Source organism: Lissotriton helveticus, chromosome 6 (assembly GCF_964261635.1).
Source record: "Lissotriton helveticus chromosome 6, aLisHel1.1, whole genome shotgun sequence".
Classification (NCBI taxonomy): Eukaryota; Metazoa; Chordata; class Amphibia; order Caudata; family Salamandridae; genus Lissotriton; species Lissotriton helveticus.
This window is the reverse complement of record NC_136067.1, coordinates 1,753,868,529-1,753,895,111: the sequence shown is the minus strand read 5'-3', so window position 1 is coordinate 1,753,895,111 and position 26,583 is coordinate 1,753,868,529. Positions and strand designations below refer to the sequence as shown.

Here is a 26,583-nt window from a genome sequence, read left to right as displayed (position 1 = left end):
TTTTCACCAAAATCCCAACCCCCCTGGACCCGGATGTAAATCTAGTGTGCGCCACCAACTTATACCCACCCTTGAGGAGGACCATACACTTGTTACCCACCAGGTGCGTCTCTTGCAACAAAACGACATCCGGGGAGTGTCTCCTGACCAGCTGGCTGATCATCCCTCTCTTAACCTTGTCACCCAATCCATTCACATTCCAGCTAAGCACTCTCATCCCCGATCCTTGACTAGCCTGCGCCATTCAACCTGGTTAATAAATGTATCACAACATCTCCGTCACCTGACACACAATTAAACACAAAAACAACATAAGAAAAAAAATCACAATTAAAACTACACCAATACAGCCCGTCCCTCCGCCCCCCCACCCTGCACCCCTGCTCCCGGCCTTCGCCAACCCCAACTCGCAGTGTGCCTGTCGCCCCATTCTCTAACTAACAGTCTATCTAAATATAGACTAGAGGAGGACTTCAGAGCTCCGCCTCCCCGCCCCCGCTATCACGGACATATCCTGCGCCCACAAAAATACACATTTTAAAGGGTCCGACTCGTGAAAATGTCTCGCACATAGCTCCCGAACTACCAGTCCAAGCTAATCATTCTGAGTGATACTTATCATCTTCGCTGCTGATCACTCTGGTCATCTTCGCCGACTTCAGCCAGGGGGTCTCCTCGAGGGTGAAAAGTGTCCAGCCAATCTGCAGCAATTGCCGGGTCATCGAAGAACCAAACCTTATCCTCTGTTTCAACCCGTAGCTTAGCGGGGAACATCATAGCATATTTCAATCCTCGATCCCCAAGTCTCCGCTTGACTCCAGGGAAACTTTGCCTCTGCCTCTGTACCGCCTGGGTAAAGTCAGGAAAGAAGTTAAGGGTGGAATTCTTATACCGCAGAGGGCCCCGTTTCTGGAAGCCTGCAGGATAGCGTCTCCGTCTCTGTAGTTGAGCACCGTCGCAATCATTGGGCGCGGCAGTACCCCTGGCCTCGGCCTTCCTCCCGGAATCCGGTGCGCACGTTCAATGGTGAAGAAGTTCCCCAACCCCTTCGATTTCAAGTGGTTAAGGATAATTTCCTCTACAAATAGGTCGGGGGCCATTCCCTCCGCCTTCTCCGGAACTCCAATAATACGTATGTTATTCCTTCGAACCCGTCCCTCGTACTCATCAAGCTTGCGGTGCATCTGGGCGCCGGACTCTCTGAGATCTCGGACATCTTGCTGCAGCTGTGATACATCGTCCGTCAAGCTCGTGGTCTTGATATCCAATGATTTGACCTTCTCACTGGTTTTGGTGAGATCGGCGCGAATCAAATTGACCTCGATGGTCACAGTATCTAACTTGTGATCCAGCGACGCCATCTGTTGCCAAAAGGAAGTCTTAAGGCCATCAATAGCCGCCATCACATCTTGCAGTGTAGGTTCTGATGCCAAAGCTATCAACTCTCTGCCTCCCTCCGACACCCGACCAGATCCAGAGGGCAAGTTCTTGGGCAGCGTATAATGGTCCAGCTTATTAGATTGTACTGCTCGAGATCCCTGTGACGATTTGGAAGGCTGTCCCCCGCCCTCAGCTCGTGCCGACATTACGGGTCCGTCTTTACAGGGTATGACACGCTGACACGTAGGATGCGATCGTACACCATGGAGTGCATGCGGGGCTCCACACCCGGTCGCAGTCCGCCAGGCTCACCTCTCCCGGAGCCGTTCCACAACTTAGCACTCACCAGGGCTGATAGTTAGGTGCCGTATGCACATAAGGCCGTCTCCAGTCTGCAGCCCACTCTTCCTTCTCCCGGGACACCGTCTGTGGGGAAAGAGGCAACGGATAGAAGGCTGCACAGGGTCCTGGAACCAGCCTCCTAGCAGGTCAAGGAAGCGCCCGCCAACGAAATCTGCGTCTGACTGCGATGAATTCCAGGCTGGAGCGACTACAATGGAAGGGTAGCAGCCAATCACCCGCAGTACCCCAGGTCAGTGTCACCAACAATCCATCGCGGGATGTGGGCCACCTCCGGGCGCCCAGCCCCCACGCCAGTATCTCCTGCGCCACAGGGATCCACAACTGCAAACAATATGTGAGCCCAGGAACAAATTTGAGGTATGGGCTCGCTACTGAACGCAATGCAGCTCCAACCGCGGCACCAGACTGTGGACCCAGGGCACCGCAAGGCAATGTCCGCCCATGCGCCGACAATCGGGGTCCCCCGGTAAGTCACTCCACTGCACGGACCATATGCAAGAGTCCGACCCAGGGGCGCAGGTCATGCAGTATATGCCTCCAGCAGCAATCTAACGATGTGCTAGTCTCCAGCGTTAGCGCCACCATGAACCCCTTCTTAAATGCGCAACGTTCGGGTTCCAATGAAATATTCAGTGGAGGGGGCGCAGCCGCTCCCCCCACCGGGCGGCTAATGCGTCAAAAGTTTGTCTCCCCGGGTAGAGCGGCCTCCCAGTGTGCCTCGCTGCCGATGCTAGTCGCGGCCGACTACTTCCGGTTTGCCAGCCCGCTATTGTTGCACTTCAGGTCCGCCACGCAGTCACTCGGGTCCCCGGCTTCACAGTCGGTGGAGGCCCAAATCACTCTCGGCCACAACTCTGGTCTCCTTGCGGCTCGCGGGCCCGGAGTCAGATCGATCAGCGCTGCTCCCCTCCGCTACTTTAGTCCTGTCTCAGCGCCTCAGGAGATCGTCAGGATAGATGTGGCGAGTAGCGGGTCGCACGGAGCTACAGGGTCACGCGGCCATCTTGCCTGGACGCGTAGCTCTTCCCTGCTGCAAACCTCTTTAAGGCCAATATGCCTTTGTATTCCCCTCTTCTGATAAAGGTTTTGAAGGCTGTGTAAATGTTTTGAAGGCTGTGTTAAATACGGGCCCCCTAAAGTTTAGCAACACGCGACCATTGTACCCATTTTCAAAAAAGGATGTAGAGGGAACTCACAATGCTATCGCCCGATATCGTTAATTAATTCTACCCCTAAAATAAGTAGGATTTTGTTAGAGCTATTGCAAACTTTAGCTAATGAGAAAAACATCCTCTCGGAGTTGCAGTTTGGCCTCCGCACTGGTCTCAGGACAATTGACCAATGCCTCAACTTATATCACTTGATAAATAAATATACAGTGGCTAAGGAAGGCAAGACATACTTAGCTTTCATGGACCTGAGTTCAGAGTTTAATTCGGTTAATAAATCCAAACTTTGGGCCACAATGACCGAACTTGGGGTTGAGACTAGTATTGTCAATTTTCTGAGGGAATTACATTCATAAGTAATGGCTAGTGTGAGGTACGGCCCTGGTGGTCAGCATAGTAACAATAGCCACTGCAGCCCCTGCAGTGCGGGGGGATGGCCCCCGAGCTCCAAGGGACCCCTCCGGCACAGGTGGGCCTGAGAGCTTCTAACTGGGTCCGGAGCATTGGGGGCCTCCTCCATGCACTTTGCAGGGGGAACCCAACAAATTTCGTTACGCCACTGCCTGGTATGGAGACAACGGAAGCCAATGGACAGCAGACAACAGAAGCCTTTAAGCTAGCCAGAGGTGTACGTCAGGCCCTTTTACCACATATGTTAATGGTCTTGAGAAACACTTGTTACATCTTAGTGTTGACTACCTGCCAGTGCTTAACTTGAACCTCTGGTTTCCGGAGCTCGGCACTGGCACTTATTTGGCAACACTGGCACTTATAAGATCAGCAGAACAACACATGTTTATTTATTCAATGTACAATAAATCCAACGACCTCCTACAACCAAAGCTATTCTTGTTGAGAACCGGACACCACTGGCTCAAATTAAACACTGTAACGTATATTCATACTGCCCGTAATAGTGTCAACTTACCTGATCTCTTTGAAACCTGACTACTTATTCTGTTAGCATTTCCAAACCATTAAGGGAAATATTTTTGACTAAATGCACAAATGAAAGACTGTCTATAGTCTCTGAGAAATCCACTGTTTCAACCCATGTTTTGATTTGCACTAGTTCTGGTATTGAACCCTACTTATTTTGTGTCTCTAATTTAAATCATAGATTTCTGCTAATCAGATTGAGGTTGAATATTGTACATTTCTTTGTGGCCTCCCTTGTGCAAGACACATACTTTAAAAATGTACCTGTTTGCCAATGGCATTGCCATTCTGAACAAAGCACGTTGTATTTTATGCTATTCTGTGAGTTTTATTTTATACTGAGTAAGATGCTCATTTTACCTTCTTTAAAACAAGCTAATTTTAGGCAATAATGGTCTGCTATGGTGTTTTGCAATCCCTGTCAGCACCTACTTTATGTGTTTCAGTTGCCACTTCTATACAACGTGTCACACGCTTGAGATCAGACAATATAACTTGAATTCTTTCTTCATTTGAAATTTGTGATGATAAAGTGTTTATTTTGATTTTTTCCCATTTTTATTCTTTTAGCTGTTTGTAGATGTTAAAATTACAATTATATGTATGATTGTATTTTATTGTATATTTTATGGTCACTTCATGACCAAACAAAGAAATTTGACTGACTGACTGACTGACTTTAGTACTTTAAGTTCCAATTTACCTCAGGAATACACTTCTAATACCTCCAGGACCTCAGGAAAGCACTTGGAGACTAGCAGGGTGGCAGGTAAAGGCCTCTTGTAGCGTGTTACGTCTCTGTAGTTTTAACAGGAGGTCATCCTTACAACTCTAGGAACCCACTTCATTGTCTTGGGTAGAAGAGGGAGAGCAGATCTAGCCTTCAGGGCTCTTCTTAGGTCACAGACAACAGGACAGTCCTTCTTCTGTTCTTCGGAGGTTCACAGAGTGTTTTGAAGTGAGTGCCTGGAGGTGCCACATTTATGCCTGGCATAAACTAGTGAGTAGGAATGACTCCTGGGGATGCCCTAACCAATAGGGTAAAGGTTCCCGGGACTAACACTACCAACTTAAGAGATTTTTATAATAGCATAAGTCTACAGCCACACTAATCTTTGACTCTGAGAGCTAGGGGTGTGTGGGGAGTGTACTTTACTATGGTACTTTTAATGGCCTCCAATGTCGAACACCAACATTTAGTTTGAGGCAGTCCTTGTATCCCCAAGAAACTCAGAGAAAGAGAAGTCTTGTAGACCAAAAACTGCGCTTTCAGCAGCTAGATAGTGAATATACAAACGCTATTTTGGTATCCTACACCCCTCCCTTCTTTGAAGTGCACCCTAAGTGTTATATGTAAATCTGCAGCAGACCTGTCACTATAATGTCAAAAATTGACCCACTCTGGAGCCTGCTGGCTAGCTGGATACAGGGCCGGACTGGGAACCAAAACCGGCCCTGGCAAAGTGCTCGGCCGGCCCCCCCACCCCCCGGGCGGGAGGGGGACGAGCACTTTGCCAGGGCCGCTTTTCAGCCGATTTTGTTACAGCGCCGATTTTGCAGCTATGCTGCAAAAACGGCTCTGCAACAAAAACGGCCCCCAGGGCCCAAAACCGGCCCCCACCCTTGCGGCCGACCGGGGGATTGCCCGGTGCCCACAACGGCCAGTCCGGGCCTGGCTGGATAAAAGATGGGCCGATCTGGGTGTTCGCCACAGCTGCCTGTGACAGAAGAGGTCTCTTTTAAAGTTAGTCACATCATAGTCACTGTACCCAGGTCATCCTCCCAAAGGTAGGTAAACATCACTCCACACCCAAGACCCTTTGTCCACTATTTGAGAGCAATACATATACATTGCAGGGGAGCCATTAAGGATCAGGTGACATTGGACGCTGGCAGCGAAACAAAGTTTTGAGTGGAAAATGACAACTTTCTAAAAGTGTAACTTCCAAAACACTAATATTAAATATGACTTTACCAGTAAATTGAATTTTAAACTATTATTTATATGAACCTTTGAAATATTTCTCTAGCTGCTCTGAAACTGAATTTGTTTTTTATTAAATGTAATATGGTAAACTAGCGTTATCCTATGGGAGGTCAGCCTTACCATTGTAAAAAACAACTTTGGAGATGTTTCGCTGCCAGGATATGTACAATATTCAATATACATGTCCTACTTCTTCAAAATTCCATGAACACTGTATCATGGCTTTTAAGATCTATCTTAGGGGTGATATAGAAGTATTAAAAAGAAAGGTTTGGGTATAGTAAAAGGTTTATTTTGCGACGCGCTAAATGGCCATCTTAAACTGCATGCTGTTTTATAGTGCTAATTTAGTGGGTGGCACAATTAGTGCTGCCGGCCACTGTTAGCATTTAAGGCTCCGGGTACCTGTAGTACAATACACCAGATACATATAAGTAAATAAAATGTGCCAATCATGTGTATGCCACTTTTACCATATTGAAAAGGGTGAGCATAGGCACTTCAAAATTGGTTAGCATGTGTAAAATGCACAGAGTTCTATGACCAACAAAAAAACGGGTTTGGCAACAAACTGCAAAAATCGGAGATGACCCTGTGAAAAGGGCACATTTCCAACACCACCAGCCTTGGTTTGTATAAGGGACTAAAGTGTTTTTCCCTCTTATGGGAACATTTTGACGACCAATGAATGCACCCTTCCCTAACGGACATACCCTAGCAGTGATCTGTGGCACCTAAACTTCAGTTTGGGAGGTCCCCAGGAACTAAAGCCCCCTTAATGGTTGCCAAAAAACCAAAGTCATCACTGTGGTTCTTTGGGGAAAAAAAGAAAAATTGGGAGGACTCCTGCAGCCCAGCTACTGGGAACTTACAGCACTCTCTTCCCAGGGTGTACAGACATGTTATCTACATGATATCCAAACGGGACGAATCTAAAATTAACTGCCTACGTGGATGATATTGCGATCTTCTCAGCCGACCCTGTTAATGCTATGGCCGTAATCATGTATGAAGCACAACGATTCAGCTTCTTCTCCGGCTACAGGTTGAATTTACACAAAACACAGACTATCCTAAATTGTCAATTAGTCCCCCCGCCAATAACTCTTGGAGTCACAAAGACAGCTATCTATCTGTGGGTATGTCTTAGTAGCCAAGTGAATTAAATTGTCCCACTAAACTATGATACATTATTAAAGAAAGTAGCTGAGAAGTTACGAAGCTGGCACCGTCTCCCTTTTAGTATTTATGGGCGGTGCAATGTGGTTAAAATGAATATTTTGCCAACATTTTTATATCTTTTTCATAGTATCCCACTAAACATACCATCTTCTTTTTTCAAATGCCTAGATAGCATCTTAGGTAGTTTTATTTGTGGATACCGACTGGCTAGAAGAGCTATCCGATTTTTTAAACTTTCATGCATACAGGGTGGTTTTAAACCCCCTGATTTTAAGTTATACTTTTGGGCAGCATTTATGGGACGGATACAGAGCTCACTCAGAAAAATTGATACAAATCCCAATTGGTTTTTATATCAGTTGGCGTGTGGGCCTAATACTGGGTTTCTACTATAACAAACATCCGATCCTAACTATTTTAAACATGTTCGCTTTGAGGTAGTCAGAGACATTACCAAAATATGGCGTGAAATCTGGAAAACCTATGCAATACCCGACTTGCATCAATATACGCTGCTATGGGGGAACCCTCTGTTTCCTAATATATTCCACAATCATATCGGGAAAGAATGGCAAATTAAGGGTATAACCCGGATAGGTCAGCTAAATGATGATCAGGGTTTTTGAACTTTTTCATCACTAAAAGAAGAATTTGATCTTTCATATACCCACTTTTTAAAATATTTGCAAGTTAGGGACTATTTCACTCGAGGACTATCAGAGTTGTCCAGCTCATGTGAAATCTTGTCTATACTTGTCAGCACCAAAGGGCGAGGAGCTATCGGTAACATTTTATCAAAAACTCATTGGGGCAGTTGGTGATGATGGTCTACAAATTGCTGCTAAAGTTAGCCAGGTTTTCGGCTCTGATATTTCTAGGGAGGAAATACAAGAGTATCTTCAAACCATTGATTCGGCTATAACATCTGTCAATCTAAAACTACAACAGTATAGAATTATTTTTATGCTATATTACACTCCTGAACGAATTTCCAAATGGGCTAATAACTCAACTGCTGCCAAGACCAACTGCCCTTATTGTCAGGAATATGCTGCAGATTCAAACCATATGTTCTTCACCTGCCCTCGGTTGAAGGATTTCTGGTCTAACTTACTTTGGTTCTGTCAACTTGGGTCGGCTATGATAGCTCGCTCTCGGGGAAAGAGCGTCTGCTGGGACTATTTATGGAATCTGGGTCTCTTACGAAACCCTTAGCTTCTATTATTGCCTTTTGTGCTCATCTTTGTATAGCCTGCCTTTGAATACATGCCACATCTCCCAGCATTAATTAATTCTGGTCTCTGACGAGGGAGGTCTTTGAAATGGAAACTGCATTGGCAAAAGCTAGAGGCCCTCGATCCCTGTTAAAATTGCGTAGGGTTTGGTCTTGTCTTCATTCCGATTAACGATCATATGTATTTCCTTTTTTCTCTTTTTCTTTCTCTTTATACCTTTTTCCTGTGTTTGTGTTTCCCTCTTCCTTCTTCCTTTCTACCTGCTTGTCACTTTCTTTGCTTTCTTTTTCTTTTCTCTCCATAAATACTCCTTTATGCTCTGTACATGCATACTGATGTATTTGGATTTGAAGATGTTGCCTTCATGCTCATTTCTCTTTTTGTTTCTGTGGCAATAAGAACAACAAATACATGCTATCCAGAGAGTCCAGTTCATCTGATTGTTGAGCTTTAGCAAATGTTTATCAACTTTCCTGTGGAAATTCTGGCTATATACTTGACAGTAAAGTAAAGCACCTGCAAGAAAATAGTCCACCAGAGCAATTTGAGATTATCCATTAACTGCTGGCTGCAGCTGATCTCAGTGAACTGGGACAGGATATCACCAATCACATGGTTTGAGGGATCAGCTGCACAATGACGTGCTTATAGAATCCTTGTATAGAGTCTTTTTCAGCTAGTCAAAGGCCTGCTAACAGTCTGAATTCCAGTTCACATTCTTGGACTGTTGCTTGAGCATTACTGCAGTCAAGGCCAAAAATATGGAACCCCAGTTCTCCACAAAGGGTTTGTAATAGGTTGTGAGATCCAACAATCCTCAGGTGCATCTGGGGATTGGGATCTCCAAATCTATGACAGCCTGGATGTTGACTTTGAAAGGTTTCACCTGTTCTACTCCCACCTGGTGACCAAGACAGACCACTGAACTCTACCCAGTCTGGCACGTATTTATGATTGCTACGAGCTTTGTTTCTTGCAATGTTCCAAAAACCTGCTGAAGGTGTTCCAAGTGATCAGTCAGCACAGCTGTTGTCAAAAACAGCTATGACATCCATGTAGTCAGCGAAGAATACACCAACATTACGCAGAATATTAAGCATCAATCTGTGAAAAAATTGCTGCTGCAGTCTTTTGCCCAAATCCATTACAGTGAAGTGAAATAGAAAAACTGTGAAGTGAAATAGAATAGGCATTCGGGAGGAGAACATGGGCCAAGAAGATCTGCCAGGAGTGCCTTCTTAAGTTAACGGTGTTCAGAAAATTAGAAGCCTTTAACTTGTCAAAAAGATTTCAACTTTGCAAAACAGGACGTGTTCTTATTGGTTGGACTGAGGCCACTGTAACCTACACAGAGGTAAAGGTCTGTCGAGTCCTTCTTTAGTTCAAGCACACCTGGGGCTAGCCTAGAGACATCTTAGTAACCTTGCTCTTAGCCACTTATGTGGAATAATATGACTTTTGGTAGTTCTCTTTCGTTCCTTATTTCTCTATGACTGTATGTAGTGTCTCTTCCCACAACATATCAATACCTTGCATAGACTTAGCTTAGGGATTCTGAGACACTCATGTGTAGTGAGCACTTTATAGCACAAGACTACATACCACTCCTTAAAGGCTTCTCCTAGATAATGAACAAGTCATTATCTGGTGTGGCAAAAGAAGCTCCAAAGTATTTTATAATTTCCTTTTTTGTAGGTATTGCATATTCATGTTGGACAGTGGGATGATAAGGTTCACATCTAACAAATGCAATTTGAATATCAATATATTGTACTTAACTAATATGTATTTGACTTCACAGGTCCAGATCAACCTCACAGCTTATCTTGTAAATTAGAACTTGGATCCGACCAGGAGATACCATCAAACTGGTATCCATTTGCAACAATTCAGTTTGTTATGCCAGACACCTCTGCATCTGGGACTGAAGTAAAATCAATGGGCACTGAAAGTGACATTCAACCCCAAAAGCAAGTCATTCAAAAAACATGCTACAACTTACAGGTGTGTTTTTTATGTTTAACAGCATTAGTTTCATGTCTTTATTTTTTAAATGTCTGTAATCTTTGTGAACATAGAGCTGTGCTCTTGGCCGTGGTTCAATTACATTATCTGGCAGCTGGCACCCCTGTAGTTTTCAGTTGTGGCCTACAGACAGCTTCAGCTATATCTCCATCCACATGTAACCCCCAAAAAACAAACGTAACTAAAAAATAAATGCATATATGCCTATACCGAGAGGCTTTACGCAACCCCTCTTTATTCATTGACCTGTTCAGGTGTCATTCACATTTTGCCTTCCCCCACACCACCCTAAACCGTAAGGCAATGGGTCAGCCCTCTTCAGCCACCAACTCTCTTATAATGTAAGTGATGGCATTTTTCCTGATCTCCCTGTTGTCTTAAAGTCAAACTAGATAGATAGATAGATAGATAGATAGATAGATAGATAGATAGATAGATAGATAGGTTTATGGTGTGTGTGTGCATATATTGATGTATGTGTGTGTACATGTGTGTTATATATATATATATATATATATATATATATATATATATATATATATATATATATATATATATATATATATATATATGCATACATTTTTATATTTCTTTATATTTTCACTGAAAAAAACTAAGGTTAAAGTGATGTTTTAAATAGTTGAAGATGTCAGCAAGAATATGCCATTTAAACTGACAAAACCACTGAAATTCATTTGCTCTAGTTATCCCAAGTAACTATAACTCATGCCCTAAGGTAATTAAAACTCATGCCACCGCTATGCTCAGTTTTATTGTCAATGATATCATTGCAAAAGTTGCAGTGATATAATCAATGAGGTCATAGAGCATTTCATGAGTGATGTAATATGTGGGGTACTTAGCAGTGCATGGCGAAGGTGCGAGTTCTAGTTACCTTAGGGCACGTGTTATACTTGCTTGAGATAACATTAACTTGTGAATTTCAGTGGTTTTCTACGTTTAAAAGAGCATATTTCAACTGACATATTCATTTAACTATAACAACACTTTAACCTTTAGTTCTTTCAGTAAATTTCTAAGATTTAAAAAAAATGTAAAATAATGTTTTATTACCATAAGTAAAGCTGCCAACCCCCCTGCGGGCAGCCAACCCCCACCAACGGGCATGGTCTTTAGCTATGCGCTGCTGAGATCTAGCTTCAGGGCGTGGCGTGTAGCCAGGCTCTGGCCAAATCCCCGCAGACACTCATCCCTGTGGTAGGCATGAGGTTGGTTAAAGGGCCTGGCCTCTGAGCAGCCAACTCTACACCAAGCACAGCCTTCTGCAACGCCAAATATATAAAAAGTGAGCCTATTGAGCATATCAATATATATAAAACAAATCTATCATCTTTCTCCAAAAATCACCAATAATTTTAATCACATGTGTACTTCAATAAGTCACACAATGCAATGTTTATCAATATTTATTACTAAAAAAGAGTTTAACAAAGATTTAATCAAAAACGTCTGACTCTTTTTTTACATCGTTTTTATTATTAGATTTTGTGGGGGAAAAAGTGAAAGTTAATAATTGGGACCCTATTGGGGGATTTTTTTTCACAACAAATCCATTCAGTTTTAACGGTACAAATAGATCAGGGCCCGGTGGAGGCCACACATATGACAATCTATGCAGAAAGTACCACTTTTGGAATAACAGTAACAATTCAGCCAGTCGAACATCTGGCCTGCACACTAAACAATAACACCTGATCCCACTGAGTACCCACCACCGCATGTAGTTTGATGTTCGTGAGGCAAGACTTGCAATTGTCAATCTGTAAATTACTAATATATTGTGTATGATGTTGGGGTATCTATGGGGGTTCAGGGTGTAATAGCAGGGGTAGTTCTATTCTTCGGTATGTCGCCCATCCGGACCAAATCTTTCTGTGGTTTTGTGGGCAACCCCGTGCCCTGAAGACTGCGATTTCGGCACTGATACATTTATCCATGGCTTTTTTCAAATTTCTAATGCATGATGGGGTCACCATCTTCCACATCTGGGTAATGTCCCTTTTATATTTGGGATTTTTGGATAAAAAATTCAACAAAACATGTCACTGAGCCTTTCTTTTAACATTTTTCAGACCAAAAAACAAAATCATAAAAAACAACCACAAGAGAACTTCACCTTTTTAATACATTTTCAGGCCATAGAACAAGCTCCTAAAGGACCCTGCTCTTGCAGCTGCAGACCAAAAGCTTCTGCTTGGGAAGTGCTTTAAAATATATAGTAATTTCTCCTGGAATCATGGATTCAATGGCCCAAGGGCCTTAATGTTTTTTCCGTAATGGTGCTGGGGGGCTACAGAGTTCCTCCCAGCCCCATACAACAACAAAAAAATCTGGTGGTGCCCATTCCAATTTGCAGGACATCACAAAAACAAAGAAATATGTCAATAGCCCTCGCAGGGCATTATGGGGTGATTCCTGAAGGAACAGTGAATAACAATGAGCGGCTGTGGCTGCTCATTTATTAATCATTTTTGCACTCACTAAAATTTGTCTGGGTGTTCCAGTCCCACCTGGGACACCAACTGTTTTTCCCCCATTTCTTAGGCCGCGTGGGAGTTTTCTATTCAAGATGTTCCCCGGTGCCCACCAGGAGCACCCCATAGGATTAATTTTCATGGGGCCGCCGGGGGAGCCCCATGGACCCCGCTGGCTCCTGCAGGAGCCAGCATCATTATAGTATTTACTTTTTAAATGGGGTTCCCACCTGTGGCACCCCACAGCTGCTGGGCCCTTGTTAGGGGTTGTGGGGTGAGGCCCAGGGCTTCCGCAGCTTTACTTCTCACCTGCTTGCACCCATCCTGGGTGCAGGGAGAGCTGGCATTACTTCCGCCTCATGAAAGCAGTCTTATTTTGCTCCCGCCAGGCGTCTGTGTATTCAGTGTATTTCCCTGCTTGAGAGCGCAGGCAGGGAAAAGTTTGTGCTCTCCCCTGGCCGGAGCACCTTTGTGCTCCTGCTGGGTGGGAGCACATTACACTTTCTATGTCCATGCTCTTGGAAGGGGAAATAGACGGCATCCTGGTGGTGGGCTCACCAGAACACCGTCCCTGAGCTGGCCTCAGGGAATAGGTTCCCCGGGGCCATTCCACAGCTCTGTGAGGGGGGGGCCCTTCTCATTCGGTCAGTGTCAGCTCTGGGGGTAAGGTCCCTGGGGCCTTTTAGGCTCTGGGAGGAGAGTTGCCTGCCCCCCTCCCTTAACTAAAATGATGGCCCCAGGAGATGTGGTCCCAAGGACCTTTTAACTCCTTAACAGCGGCAGGAATTCCACCGTGGTGCGGGAGTTTTAATGAGTCGGTGGGGCTGCGTCGGCCAACGGACGTGCAAAGCACTAGCCAGGTAGTGCGCGCGACGGCTGTTGGCCGACGCGCGCACGGAAAGGGTTAAAGGCAACACGTCCCACTCCCCCAAAATAATATGTGCACTTCCCGGGTCGCTGGTGTTTTTTAAATCACATGGGAGTCTGTATTTATTTTAATTTTACTGTGGATTTGCGGTTCATATGTGGATTCACAGGGAAATTTAAAAAAAAAAAGTTTTTCCTCCCAAGCGGTCGGGGTATCCTTAGGACTCCCCCTTTATGTTTTGTTTTAAAACAAATTATATTTTTCTAGGACTCAGAACTGAGTCCTGAGCCGTAAGATGGCTGCCACTACATCCTGGTGGCAGCCAATCAGATCTCACCATGAGGTCTAATGGCCTGAGGTTCAACATTGGCATGATATATACAAAGTTTTGAGTTTTAATTCCTCAAAAAATACTAAATGGATTTACACAAACTTCCACAAAGCACTTTTGCTGGACCAAGTTCTATCTTTCTGCCAAATTCAGTGCAAATCAGTTCAGCTGTTCAGGCTGTAGTTGTGCCTAAAGTTCTGTTGGAAAAATTAATGGGGAAAACTAGTTTTGGGCCCCCACACCTTCTTCTTGGCCCCGCTTGATGGGTCACCCTGAAACTTTCAAGTGAGGAGCTGAGGTGAAAAAGTTTTTTGGGGGGGAAGTTTTGGGAAGATTCGACAAATGGCGCCAATATTATAAGCAAACCAAAAAATGCATTTCTCATGGAAACAAAATTCTAACTATAACAACCTAGTGACGACCGCCACTGAGTAATATATATACGCATTACAATAGTGTGGAAGCTTGGCTGGAGGTACTGCGTGAGTACACCTGCACTCGGCCTTTAGCTGTGCGCAGTGCGGAAGTTTGCTGCCTGTGGCTGGGTTTCCTTCGGGCCAGGCCCACCAAAGGCTGTGCATAACGTAAGGTTGGTCGGATTACCTGTTCAAGACTTTTGGTCGAAACGCATCTTGTTTCTCTATTCTCACTGAAATAACTGCATGAAAGTACAACATTGCAGTGACTTTTGAACAGGCACCTGGGAATCCCTCACACTAGACTCATATATATCTCTAAAAGAGGGTAACATTGAGATAAAGTTTAGCCCTCTGTGCTCTCGTAAGTGATAGCTGCTGCTCTTGCTCTACTTGTGAAATGGGCAACTAAAGAAAACAATCCAGAAAGAAGTTCCTTATTTTTAGTCTTACAGTTATTGTGGAAAATGATTAGATATTGTAGCCCAATACACACACACAAAAAGGAAAAGAAACACATAAATTACAATGTCAGATCAAATATCTGCTGAAAGAGGGTAACTTTGAGCTAAAGTGGAATATTATTAGCTATTGTAGCCCAGTGCACATACACACAAAAAAGAAAAGGAGCAAAAGAATTACAATCTCAGATCAAATATCTCTCCTGGGAAAAACGCAAAGTTCTTTAAAAATGCCCTCACTCGCTCATAGTAAAAAGAACAATTGATGGACAGAATGCAAAACAATGTCATACAATGACCCCATTACAGAATTCTGGGCCTAAATCCATTGGTTTTTTTGCTCACAATGCCATTTCAGTTTGGACCCAGCCATATGCAAATCAGTCTTGACCCTGCGCCCAATGGGAAAAGTCCAGCCCAAACTGCAAGGCCAGGTCCTCCCTGGACTGGACACAAGCATCCTAGGAAGGGTTTCGGGCTTTCAGCCCTCATCAGCCAGGATAGCTTGACTCCAGTGGCATGGAGAGCACAGGACCCACGTTTTGGCATACCAGTCCCACTCGGGGTGACTAATGGAAAAAGAACAAATGATGGACAGAATGCAGAACAATGTCATACATTCATTCCAGTACAGAGATCTGGGCCTAAATCCATCGTTTTTTTGCTCACCATGCCATTCCGGTTTGGACCCAGCCATATGCAAATCAGTCTTGACCCTGCACTCAATGGGAACAGTCCAGCCCGAACTGCCAGGCCAGGTCCTTCTTGGACTGGAAACAAGCATCCTAGGACCGGTTTCGGGCTTTCAGCGCTCATCAGCCAGGATAGCTTGACTCCAGTGGCATGGAGAGCACAGGACCCACGTTTTGGCATACCAGTCCCACTCGGGGTGACAAATGGAAAAAGAACAAATGATGGACAGAATGCAGAACAATGTCATACATTCATTCCAGTACAGAGATCTGGGCCTGAATCCATCGTTTTTTTGCTCACCATGCCATTCCGGTTTGGACCCAGCCATATGCAAATCAGTCTTGACCCTGCACTCAATGGGAACAGTCCAGCCCGAACTGCCAGGCCAGGTCCTTCTTGGACTGGAAACAAGCATCCTAGGACCGGTTTCGGGCTTTCAGCGCTCATCAGCCAGGATAGCTTGACTCCAGTGGCATGGAGAGCACTGGACCCACATCTGGGCATACCCGTCCCACTCGGGGTGACAAATGCAAAAAGAACAATTACTGGACAGAATGCAGAACAGTGTCATACATTCACCCCAGTACAGAGATCTGGGCCTAAATCCATAGTTTTTTGCTCACCATGCCATTCCAGTTTCGACCCAACCATATGCAAATCAGTCTTGATCCTGCGCCCAATGGGAACAGTCCAGCCCGAACAACCAATTCATAGTGGCATGCTTTATCATTGGCAGATCAATGCCGGGGATGGAGCAAAGGAAAATGGGGCAGACAATGCACACACGTATAGAGGGATCTACTCTGCAGAACAAAATATAATTACATCTACCTTGATTTTTTGTGATCTGGAGGGTGGCGTAGTGGTCCCGCAGCAGCCAGTGCACATTCCTGCACAAGAAGGAGTGCACCTTGTTGTGCATTCCTTCCTGTGCAGGAACTTGGGAGTGGGGCAAAACTACAGGGGGGCACAACATGGGCACTCTCCATGCCCCCGCGCACAGGGGCAAGAAGGGGCCCCCTTTCCTTTCCTCACTTCCAGCAGTTACATGAAGGAAGAACCTCCATGTAACTGCTAGCATTGAAGAAAGTTGCAAAATTCATGCCGGTGCCTCAGGGCACCACCAAGCCTATTGCAGCACTCACACTGCCTCGGGACTGCCAGTGAATGCAGTTCCCTGGCAGTTGTGGCGGTGCAATGGTGGTCCAACCGCCAAAGATGCAATAGGGCGGTCCAGCTGCTGGTGTGGTGTGGCTGAACCGCCGCACTCCCACGAGTCTGGCGGTCCTCCCCTCCCCCTGTTTTGTTTCCTGTAGGAAGTAGGGTCGTCTTTAAGGTGTGTGTATTTCTCAATAATATAGCATGTGTTTACCTTAAAAGTTTGCCCTCATGTAGGGCAGGCATTTCAAGATTACATCACTGCACTTCAGTGCACTCTCTGCTCATGTGCAAAACTTGGGCAGGGAGCGTTGTCTGCGGTGAGAGGGGGCCATGGGAGACTGCTGTGGCAGTGCTCCCGTCCCGTTCGGGTGCACTTTAATGTGCGTACAGAGGGGTACAGTGGCTACCTTTGTAGCGTTCCAGATTCTTGCATGAGGAGATTGGTCCTCTACTCTGCAGAACAAAATATAATTAAATCTACCTAGATTTTTTTTATCTGGAGGGTGGCGTGGCGGTCCCGCAGCATTGCTGTGTCAAGACTCATTGTGAGCCTTAAATAGCACCTGCACAGGACCGCCAGTGCACATTCCTGCACAGGAAGGAGTGCACCACGTTGTGCATTCCCCCTGTGCAGGAACTTGGGGGTGGGGCAAAACTACAGGGGGGCTCAACATAAGCACCCTCCATGCCCCCGAGCACAGGGGCAAGAAGGGTCCCCTTTCCTTTCCTCTCCGCCAGCAGTTACATGAAGGAAGAACCTCCATGTAACTGCTAGCAGTGAAGAAAGTTGTAAAAGTCTTGGCGGTGCCTCAGGGCACCACCAAGCCTATTGCAGCCCTCACACCGCCTCGGGACTGCCAGGGAATGCAGTTCCTTGGCAGTTGTACAAAAGGGGGTGGTGATGGACGGAGCATCTGAGCCAATCAAACACTCACACCCAGTCAAAAGATCTGGGTTTGATCCATCATCGTTCTTTAGCCCACTCTGCCACCCCAGTTCAGACATGGCTATATGCAAATCAGTCTGACCCTGTGCCTCATGGGAACAGTCCAGCCCGAACTGCCAAGCCATGTCTTCCTTGGACCGGAAACAAGCTTCCGAGGACCGGTTTCTGGCATTCCAGCCGTCTTCAGCCCGGCTTGCTTGCTCCGTCCATCACCACCCCCTTTTGTACCCCTTGGCAGTTGTGGCGGTGCAATGGTGGTCCGGCCACCAAAGATGTAATAGGGCGCTGCAGCTGCCGGTGTGGTGTGGCTGAACCTCCACCGCCGCACTCCCACGAGTCTGGCGGTCCTCCTCTCCCCCTGTTTTGTTTCCTGTAGGAAGTAGGGTTGCCTTTAAGGTGCGTGTATTTCTCAATAATAAAGCATGTGTTTACCTTAAAAGTTTGCCATCATGTAGGGCAGGCATTTCAAGATTACACGACTGCACGTCAGTGCACTCTTTGCTCAGGTGCACAACTTGGGCAGGGAGCGTCGTCTGCGGTGAGAGGGGGCCATGGGAGACACCTTTGGCGGTGCTCCGGTCCCATCCGGGTGCACTTTAGTGGGTGTACAGCGTGGTACAGTGGCTACCTTTTTAGCGTTCCAGATTCTCGCATGAAGGGATTGGTCCTCTAACGAAGTATTTAACAGATGGAAAACCACTGGTAGAGCGTGGTAGTCTGAGTGGAGTGAGGATGAGTGAGTTCTTCAAATTTCGAGAATGAACTTAGAAGAACCTAAGAAGTAAGCAGTGGGCACTGCCATTAGAGAACCCCAGGCTAAACGGGCAAGAGCGGACCCAGATTATGAGTCAGATTCTCCACTAAAAGGCTTGATTCCCACCTTCAGGACGCCTTGGTTATATAAGGGACATGTTGGAGTTTGAGCAACCATCACAAAAGGAGGATGAATTCTCTGCACAATATAGTGATGCTCCCATTGATTCATTATCTTTTTATGTGGTTATTAAATAATTAATATTCCCCAAAGAATGGAAGGATATCAATAAAGTTGCTATCCCACATTTTCTGGCAAGAAGAAATCCGATTGAAAAGTTACTTACTTCAATGTCATCTTCCTCATCTCTGGCTACCTTTCCAGAGACTGTGTATAGGAAAGAGAGACTGTATGCTACGCCCAATTTGTCTTTGCGAGCCAGTACTTATGTAGCATTTGCAACACAAGTACCGCTTAAATACTTTCACACACTTTCTCACTGATTGCAGGAAGGTTTGGATCATGTTCCCTCCTTAGCTAACATGGAGCTTTTATCAACGTTTCTACCTGATATTTCATTTGATTCTCTGTGGTTAGCGGCAACTTTAGTGGGTGAAGCAATTCAATACAGAACACTTCTTTGGATGAGGCAATGGAGGTTAAAATAGAGACTTTCAGGATGATAACTCTCCATTCTATCATAACTTTGATGTCAGCAAACAATGTCATTGTAACATTGGATTTGAAGATGGCTGATTTTCACATCCCAATTCATGTCGAGCCAGAAGTATCTTAGATTTGCCTTTGACAGTGATGATTTCCAGTTTCAAGCTCTTTCGTTCAGCCGTGCCACATCCCCACTGGTATTCACAAAGGTATTGGCACCAGTGATGGCAGAATTGCATTTGGAAAGGATATTCGTGTTTCAATATCTTGATGATTGGCTTTTGTGTGCTTCCTCCCTTTTTAAGGCACAAGACATGGAGACAGTGTGCAATCTGCTTCAAACACTAAGACTGATCATCAACCAAATGTAATCCAATCTATCTATGGCTCAATGGGTGACTATCATAGGAGGCATTGTCGATACTCAATTGGGTCGAGTATTCTTCGGCAGTATAGAAAGATTGCTCTACAGGAGAATTTCGGTGCCTGCACTTGTGTCGCAACGGTCCTACAAGGACATAGTTGAGGGTACAAGTGGTCATGGCTTCTTGCACTGCAGTAGTCCTGTTGGTCCGATTTCATTTAAAACCTCCTGACCATTGGGATCAGATGTTCCAAGATTTCAAGGCATTAGTCCCAGTCATCCCTCAAATCATCCAGGGTCTACAATGGTGGTTTGTGAAAGACAACTTAATGAAGAGAATTCCCTTTCACCTTCCTAACCCATTACTGATAACAATGGATGCAAACCTTTGAGGTTGGGGGTGACTCACTCACATGAAGAAATGAAGGAAGAGCCAGTGTTCCAGCTTGGACAGGATTCAGCCTTCCAACTGGAGAGAACTAGTGGTAATTTTCAAAGCACTTCAGGCCTTCAAAGTCTAGTAGGAAGTAATTAATCTTTTAGTGAGCAGCAACAGGTTGGTAGCCAGCTGTTACCTCAACTGACAAATGTTAAATGTCGTATACTTGTAAAGCGCACAGCTGCCCCAGCAAAGGGGCGTCCCGGCGCTGTATACCGCTGGGGAACCCGTCCTGGCTTTCCCTGTGGGATGGTCCCTACTGGGAATCCCCATGGTGGAGCCAGGCATCCCCGGCGTTGATGGGGCCGTTGTGGAGATTAGGCAAGCTAATGCCCAAAGTTGCCGAGTGGGACCCCAGGTTAGAGTAGGCCCCGAGGCGAGAATTGTCGAGTCCGCTGACCTTGGTCCACGACCCTGCCGCGTCGGGAATTGAACCCTGGTCCCGGGCGGGCTTCTGCTCCCGGGTCTGCCGCCTCTAACCAGTGAGCCACACCACTCCACAAGGGAGTATGAAGAGCTTCAAGCACAACAAACAGTCATCAGGCATCTATTTTTGGGCGGACACCTTCTACTTTCTCCAAGGGCAGTGCATATCCAGAGCAATGTGAATTTTCAAGCAGATTCCCTAGATCAGAATTTACCCTTCTCAGTAACTTATCACATCTCACAGTTTTACTTCATTTAGATTTGTGTTTGATTCGGGATGCCCAAGACAGAACTGTTTGCATCCCTGAACAATGCGATGCTCCCTCAACGTTGTACAGAGATTGCATATCCTAAAGTCCTATCAGTAAATGCCTTCTAAATTCCATGGCCAGGAAAACACTGGATGTCTTTCCTCCAATTCCCCTCCTCCCGCAGCTTCTACAGAAGACAAGAGAGGTGAGGCAGACAACTGTTTGCTATCCACTTCAAAATGCCCTATATGGGAGATGGGATTCCTCAACATAATAAGGCCTGGGACGAGGAGGACTATTATTTAGAGTAATTAAGATTACTAATAAATAATTTATTAAGTACACATATCAACACAGAAACATTTCAACGAATACTATTTTGACAAAACATTCAAAAACAATATTAAAAATGTCTCTAATTCAGTTTGAAACATCTGTTTCTGCTATAGCTGTTTATCAAGAGCATCACATTTTTGTATTTCATTTTATGAAAGGGTAAAACACACAAAAGAGAAACAAAAACACACAATGCCACCTCAGTAAATGTCTGTAGGTCACCATAACAGTGCTCCACCAAAAACGGAATTTTTAAATTGGGTTGAGTTCACTAATTTATGGAACGTATGACTCCATTCTCCATTAGCGATATTAATTGCCAAGCAACTGCAAAAACTAGAAATCCAGAGGTGGGAAATGTTGATACCTCTCAGTAATGTTTCAAGATCACTCTTTATTGGATAAAGATTTAGGACAATGGAGAGGTAAGGTCCACATCTGTTTTTAAAAATATTATGTCATGTAAACACCTAACCCGCCTCATAGCACACAGGCCTTTGCTACAGTACAACCAATTTATAATAGAAAATGTGTACTGAGAAGCTGTTGGGGTTGAGTAAAAAACTGTAGGGGTGTTAAAGGAGAAAAAACCCAACTTAAAGATTTAGCCTTCCTAAATCAGTGTCAGGGCCAGGCTTTGATAGCTAACATCGCTCAACATTGAAAAAGGAGGGTACTTCACTGCCACCTTGTGGTTATAAGAGAACAAGACATCCACCAGTATTATAACATTGTAACAATTTATCCTTTTAAATGTCAATGGCACAAGTCCCGAAAACAACACAAAAATTGGAGGACTAATTAGCGTAGGCAATGCACAGTGATGCCGCATTAAGTGACGTCACCTGAAGTAATATCACCGAAAAGGAATCAAAACTATGAAAACTTTGCTATTCAGGAATCTACATTTTACAAATAAGTCTGCCATCTATACATATTATATATGTTCAATTTAATGAAACAATGACCAAATCACTCATAACGTTGTTATTCATGATGGCAACTTAACTTGGTGCATAATCTTTGTGATCAAACAAAACATATAACAGATAATAAAACATCAATAGGTGAAAACAGCATTTTAGTTTCAGTATTCTGGGGAGTTTGCTCTGTGTAAGACAATATATACAATGTTAGTTTCTGTAAATGGCATGTACGATTCCAAAAACACGTGAGTAATTGTGCTTAAAAATGTACTTTCCTATACAATCGAAAGGTACTTTGTAGCTACTTTTACACACTGTTGTTTTCACTGAATAATTAAATAAGTGCTCGGTGTGTTTTTTATCACGCTAATAGTCTGGTGGTATTACGTTTGCTTCTGCTGGCGTGTTTTTTAACCAGACTTAAAGCACAAACCCAACGCTCAGTCCTTCTGATATTTTCAACTAGTTAAGCAAGTAAAACTCCCATTTTTTTTAAAAATAGGTTTTATTAACATTTTTCAAAGCACTCACAGTACCGCATGATACACTTGATAGTTGTACAGTAGGACATATATGCCATGAAAGAGATGAAAGACAGGTTAACTGCTTCTGTATGACTGGAACGATGAGGATGGTAGTCCAACTGCCATTGCACGGATGTGAGTTCGAAGTAATAACTGGGGAGATGAACTGTGGGCTTCGTAGGGGAAAGAAGAGGGGGGAAGAGGACGGAGACAGGGTCTGAGGTGCAGGATCATGAATGATGGCAGGATAGCAGCCGATACGATACTTGCCAGGCGGGGGGGGGGGGGGTGTATAGAACGTGTAGAGATCTACTGTGGGAGTGTGTCTCCCGTCAGTGTAGAGCGAGGGTATCCTATGTTGGGGCGTGCAGGTTACCGCTGTTAGATGTAGACGGGGGGGGGAGGGAAGGGGGTGGGAACGGGGAGCACCGCATCTGAGCCCTATAATAGTGCAGGAGTTGGGAGCGTAGGGGTGGGTTGGGAGGTGTCCGGTGCAGGATGCGCATGCGCTTGTTTAAACTGGTGAGAGAGCATGGACCACTCCAGGGATATGGGGTGCTTGCGTTGGCCTTTGGCTTACTCCTCCCGCAGGAGCTCCTCCTCCGCATGTGCCCATTTCTGTACTGCCCCCACCCAAGCCTCCAAAGGGAGTCCTGATGTCGCCCGCCATTGCATGGCAATGTTTCTTTTACCTAGTAGCAGGGACAATGCCGCAAAGCGGACTTGTACTTTGTGTGTTTTTGGTCTAGGAAATATCCCCAGGGCGACCGCTTCCCAAGAGTCTAAGTCTGTGAGTCCCGTGAGGGCGCGGACAGAGGTGAGTATGTTGGACCAATACGACTGTAAAGCTGGGCAGCTCCAAAACATGTGAAGGAAGTGTGCATCCGTTGATTGACACCTAGGACAAAGGAACTGTCAGCAGCGGTGCGTCCATTGGGGCGTAGGGGCGTAGCCCCACCAGCCACCACATGGACCCGCATCGCTGCCGCCGGCCGCAATCCTTCTCTAAATAAAATAAATACATTGCAATACATTCATTGCAACAATCAGCCGCCAGGTGGCCTGCTGCAGTTGCGCAATCCCGATAGTTGCGCAATCCCGATGGGAACTTACAGTGCGCATGCTTGGGAAAGTTGGTTACTTCCTCAAGCATGCGCACTGTAAGGTCCCCAGCGGGACCCAGGGGTGCTGTTCGCCTGCCACAGCCCGGGTTCACAAAGGGCAACAGGGCGAGCAGCAAAAATGCCCCTCTAGCCAATCCTGGCGCTCATGCAGCGCCAGGATAGGCTTGTCAGCCCCGCAGCTTCCATCATTGGATGCCGCGCGTGGGGGTATTTGGAATTGGCTGGTTTTGTGACGTGGCAGCCGCAAGCTGAGGAGCTAACAGGATGTGGAGCGCATCGGAGCAGCGTGACTGCAGCAACACGTGGTATTTATTTCGTGTCTGACTCGGCGCTGATAATTCCAATGCTGTGCCCCGGAGTTGCCGGAATGTTCACTCTCTCCAAGGTCGGTGCTGAGGACGGAGACTTTTCATCTCCGTGCTCTTTCCCCCTGCCAAAATGTATGTACGCCAATCTCGCAATCGTGGAACTAGGAAAAGCCATCCGATGTTGTCAGATGTGCATTCTGAAGTCATGGGGAAAAATTTGGGCCGCCAGGAATGTGCGGTCTGGATTAGGCTTTCTGTGTAATTAAACTGTCACGAGGAAGTGACTCCGCATTGACCCGCTGATGATGGTGTAAGATAAGTTGGAGGGTTAACCACAAAGGCACCTTCACAAGCAGAGGCTTGTCAATTCATGTGCAGGAAAACCGTCGTCTTTCCATGATTGTTGTTTTTAAATTGCAGAGATAGTGATCAGGCCGAGCCCACGAGCGCACAATAGCGACAGTTTACCGCACGGATTTTTTTGTTGCCTTTTCGTGATAGAGTGAACAGGAAAGACTTCAGACCAACTTGTGACTGACGTCAGATATGCTGCATCGGAGATGTGAGTTTGTGAGCAGTGCACGCGTTTATACACCCAGTGCAAATGTTCGTCTCCATATCGCTTTGAAAGTTACCATGTGCCTATAACATGGCTGTTTTTCACGTCTGAGAGAATAATTAGGCAATTATCAAGTGTCAATTTCGAAACTTTTTAGTAGAAGCCGACCAATGCCAGTACCTAGGCTATGAGTGAGATGTTGATGCTAGTTGCATGTGTGCTTCAATTATCCTTGCAGATATGTTCTTATCTGTTCTGGCATATGTGGGATCCAGTCTAAGGGTTGGAATGTACAGCATTCTAGCGTCAGAGGTCCGCTGGCACACGTGTGGCAGATGTTTCAAGTGATATATCCAACAAGCAAGAAAATCCATGTTCTTCTGAAGCAACCCGCTCAAATAGCATTCACAATGTACCTCCCTCGTAAAACAGACTCAAGGCGAAATGCTGAATATCCACCCAACCCTTTCCTGGGTGCCCTTTCAAGGGGTGGCATTTAATGCCCGGGAGAGACCGTCTATCTACCACCATCTCCTCGGGAGAGTACCGTTACAAACTGTGTTTCCCTGTCAGAGTCAGGAGAGGGGAAACTAGTCACCCTTTTTAAAATGTTTCAAAAATAGAAATTTTAATTTTGGTAAAAAAGGATGGACATATCTTACCTCACTCACCCTCAACATCAATGTTAACATTTTTGGTTTTAGCTTTGACACCAACATATTGCTGGCACCTCAAATTAAATCTGGGGTTAACCTCTCAAATTAAATCTGTGCTTAATAGTTTTTTCTCGCAATTGAAAACGTTGGAACAACCCCCGTTCTTTTTTTGCAGACTACCTCATTATTGGTGGAAGTAATGATTATTCCAGTCTTTACTCCTATGATGCCCTATTCGCAGACCTACCAGTAATCTTGATAGACCAGCTACAGTTAGGTCTGAATAGGGCAGTGTTAGATATTGAGTTGATACTGCTGAGTGCCTCGAGCTAAGAGCAGGTGATGGGCTAGAGGTTGTTTAGGTACCATGGTGCATTCAATGAGCGGCAGCCGTCTGAAACCACATCCGGCCATACTTTGCTTGGTAACTATCGGTGCCATGGTATTAATGCGCAGATTGGCACAAGTGGTTATTGTAACGGTGAATAACAGAGACGTTTTTCACTGCCGGGTTTCTGAATGTCATGAAAGAGGCAAGGAGAGCGAAACTCGAGATGTCTATGAAGCCACTGAAAACCCCGAGGTGACTGCTCAAATCAACATATTAAATAAAAATACCAGGCCTACTGCCACCTTCCCGACCACCCTTCTCCACACCTCGCCTAATCCCAGCCCTTCTCCGTGCCTCTGCTGGAGTCGGAAGCGCGCTCACAGCAGCAGTGAGAGGGAGCAGCCTGTCAGCACGGATGGTTTTGTCCTTGCAGCGCAGTTCTACAGAGTTGATGTGCGTAAAAAAGTATGGGAACTATGATCTGGCACTCACTCCTCTAATCTAAGGTAACTTTATTTTCAAATCAATTCCTGCCAGCAACGTAGACTGTGCGATTGCAGTATTTAGTGGAGTAGAGTGGGTCTTTTGAGTCTCTCGAATCTATTATGGCCCAATCTGTTCGAGGAAAAAACCGCACTAGTTCCCTCTTACTATTTCTTTTGCAGCCACTTAAACGGAGAAGGGAGCCTGAACTCAGTCTCTCACGTGGCTCCACTTTATTCTGGGAAACAAGAAAAATCAGCGAGTGAGAACACTTCGCTATTCTTTTGGTAGGTCCAATTCAGTTGTGTCTATTTTTATTAGCACGTTTGCTTAAAGCTCTGGGTGCTCGCAGGGTGTTGTGTGTGTGTGTGTGTGTGTGTGCACGTGGTGTGTGGGTTTTATTTCATCTTCGGCTCTGAGCTGGATGGAGTAAGGGGCAGGCTTTTGTCAGGCAGAGGGGCACTGAACTCCAGAAGCTCATTCACGCCTCAGTGCAGGGGAACAGCATATGCTGCGGTGACTTGTTACAATATCAATTGTGAACTGCACGTTTTGAAAGTGCAAGGTGTCACTGCAGCTATATTCAAAGGTCTTTTTAATTGTACCCCATAAATGTTTAAACATCCTTTCGTTTTTTACTGCAGTGCGTGTGTTGTACTAAAGTATGTAAACCTTTGACCCCTTTGTTTACTGGGTACCAGTGAAGCCCCGGGTAATGTTTGTTGCCACCCTATATTCGTCCCTCTGTCTGTCCCTCTCTAAAAGACGCTGGAAATTCAGTTGTT

General features: G+C 45.4%; 1 protein-coding gene across 2 annotated transcripts in view; it reads left to right on the top strand.

Annotated features, from left to right (window-relative positions):
• STON1 (stonin 1) overlaps positions 1 to 26,583 on the top strand; it is a 256,242-nt gene that overhangs the window by 171,882 nt on the left and 57,777 nt on the right. For both annotated transcript variants that reach the window (XM_078649631.1, XM_078649632.1), the window contains exon 3: positions 10,057 to 10,259. In XM_078649631.1, the coding sequence (XP_078505757.1) occupies positions 10,057 to 10,259 (203 nt within the window). The remainder of the gene's footprint in view (positions 1 to 10,056; positions 10,260 to 26,583) is intronic.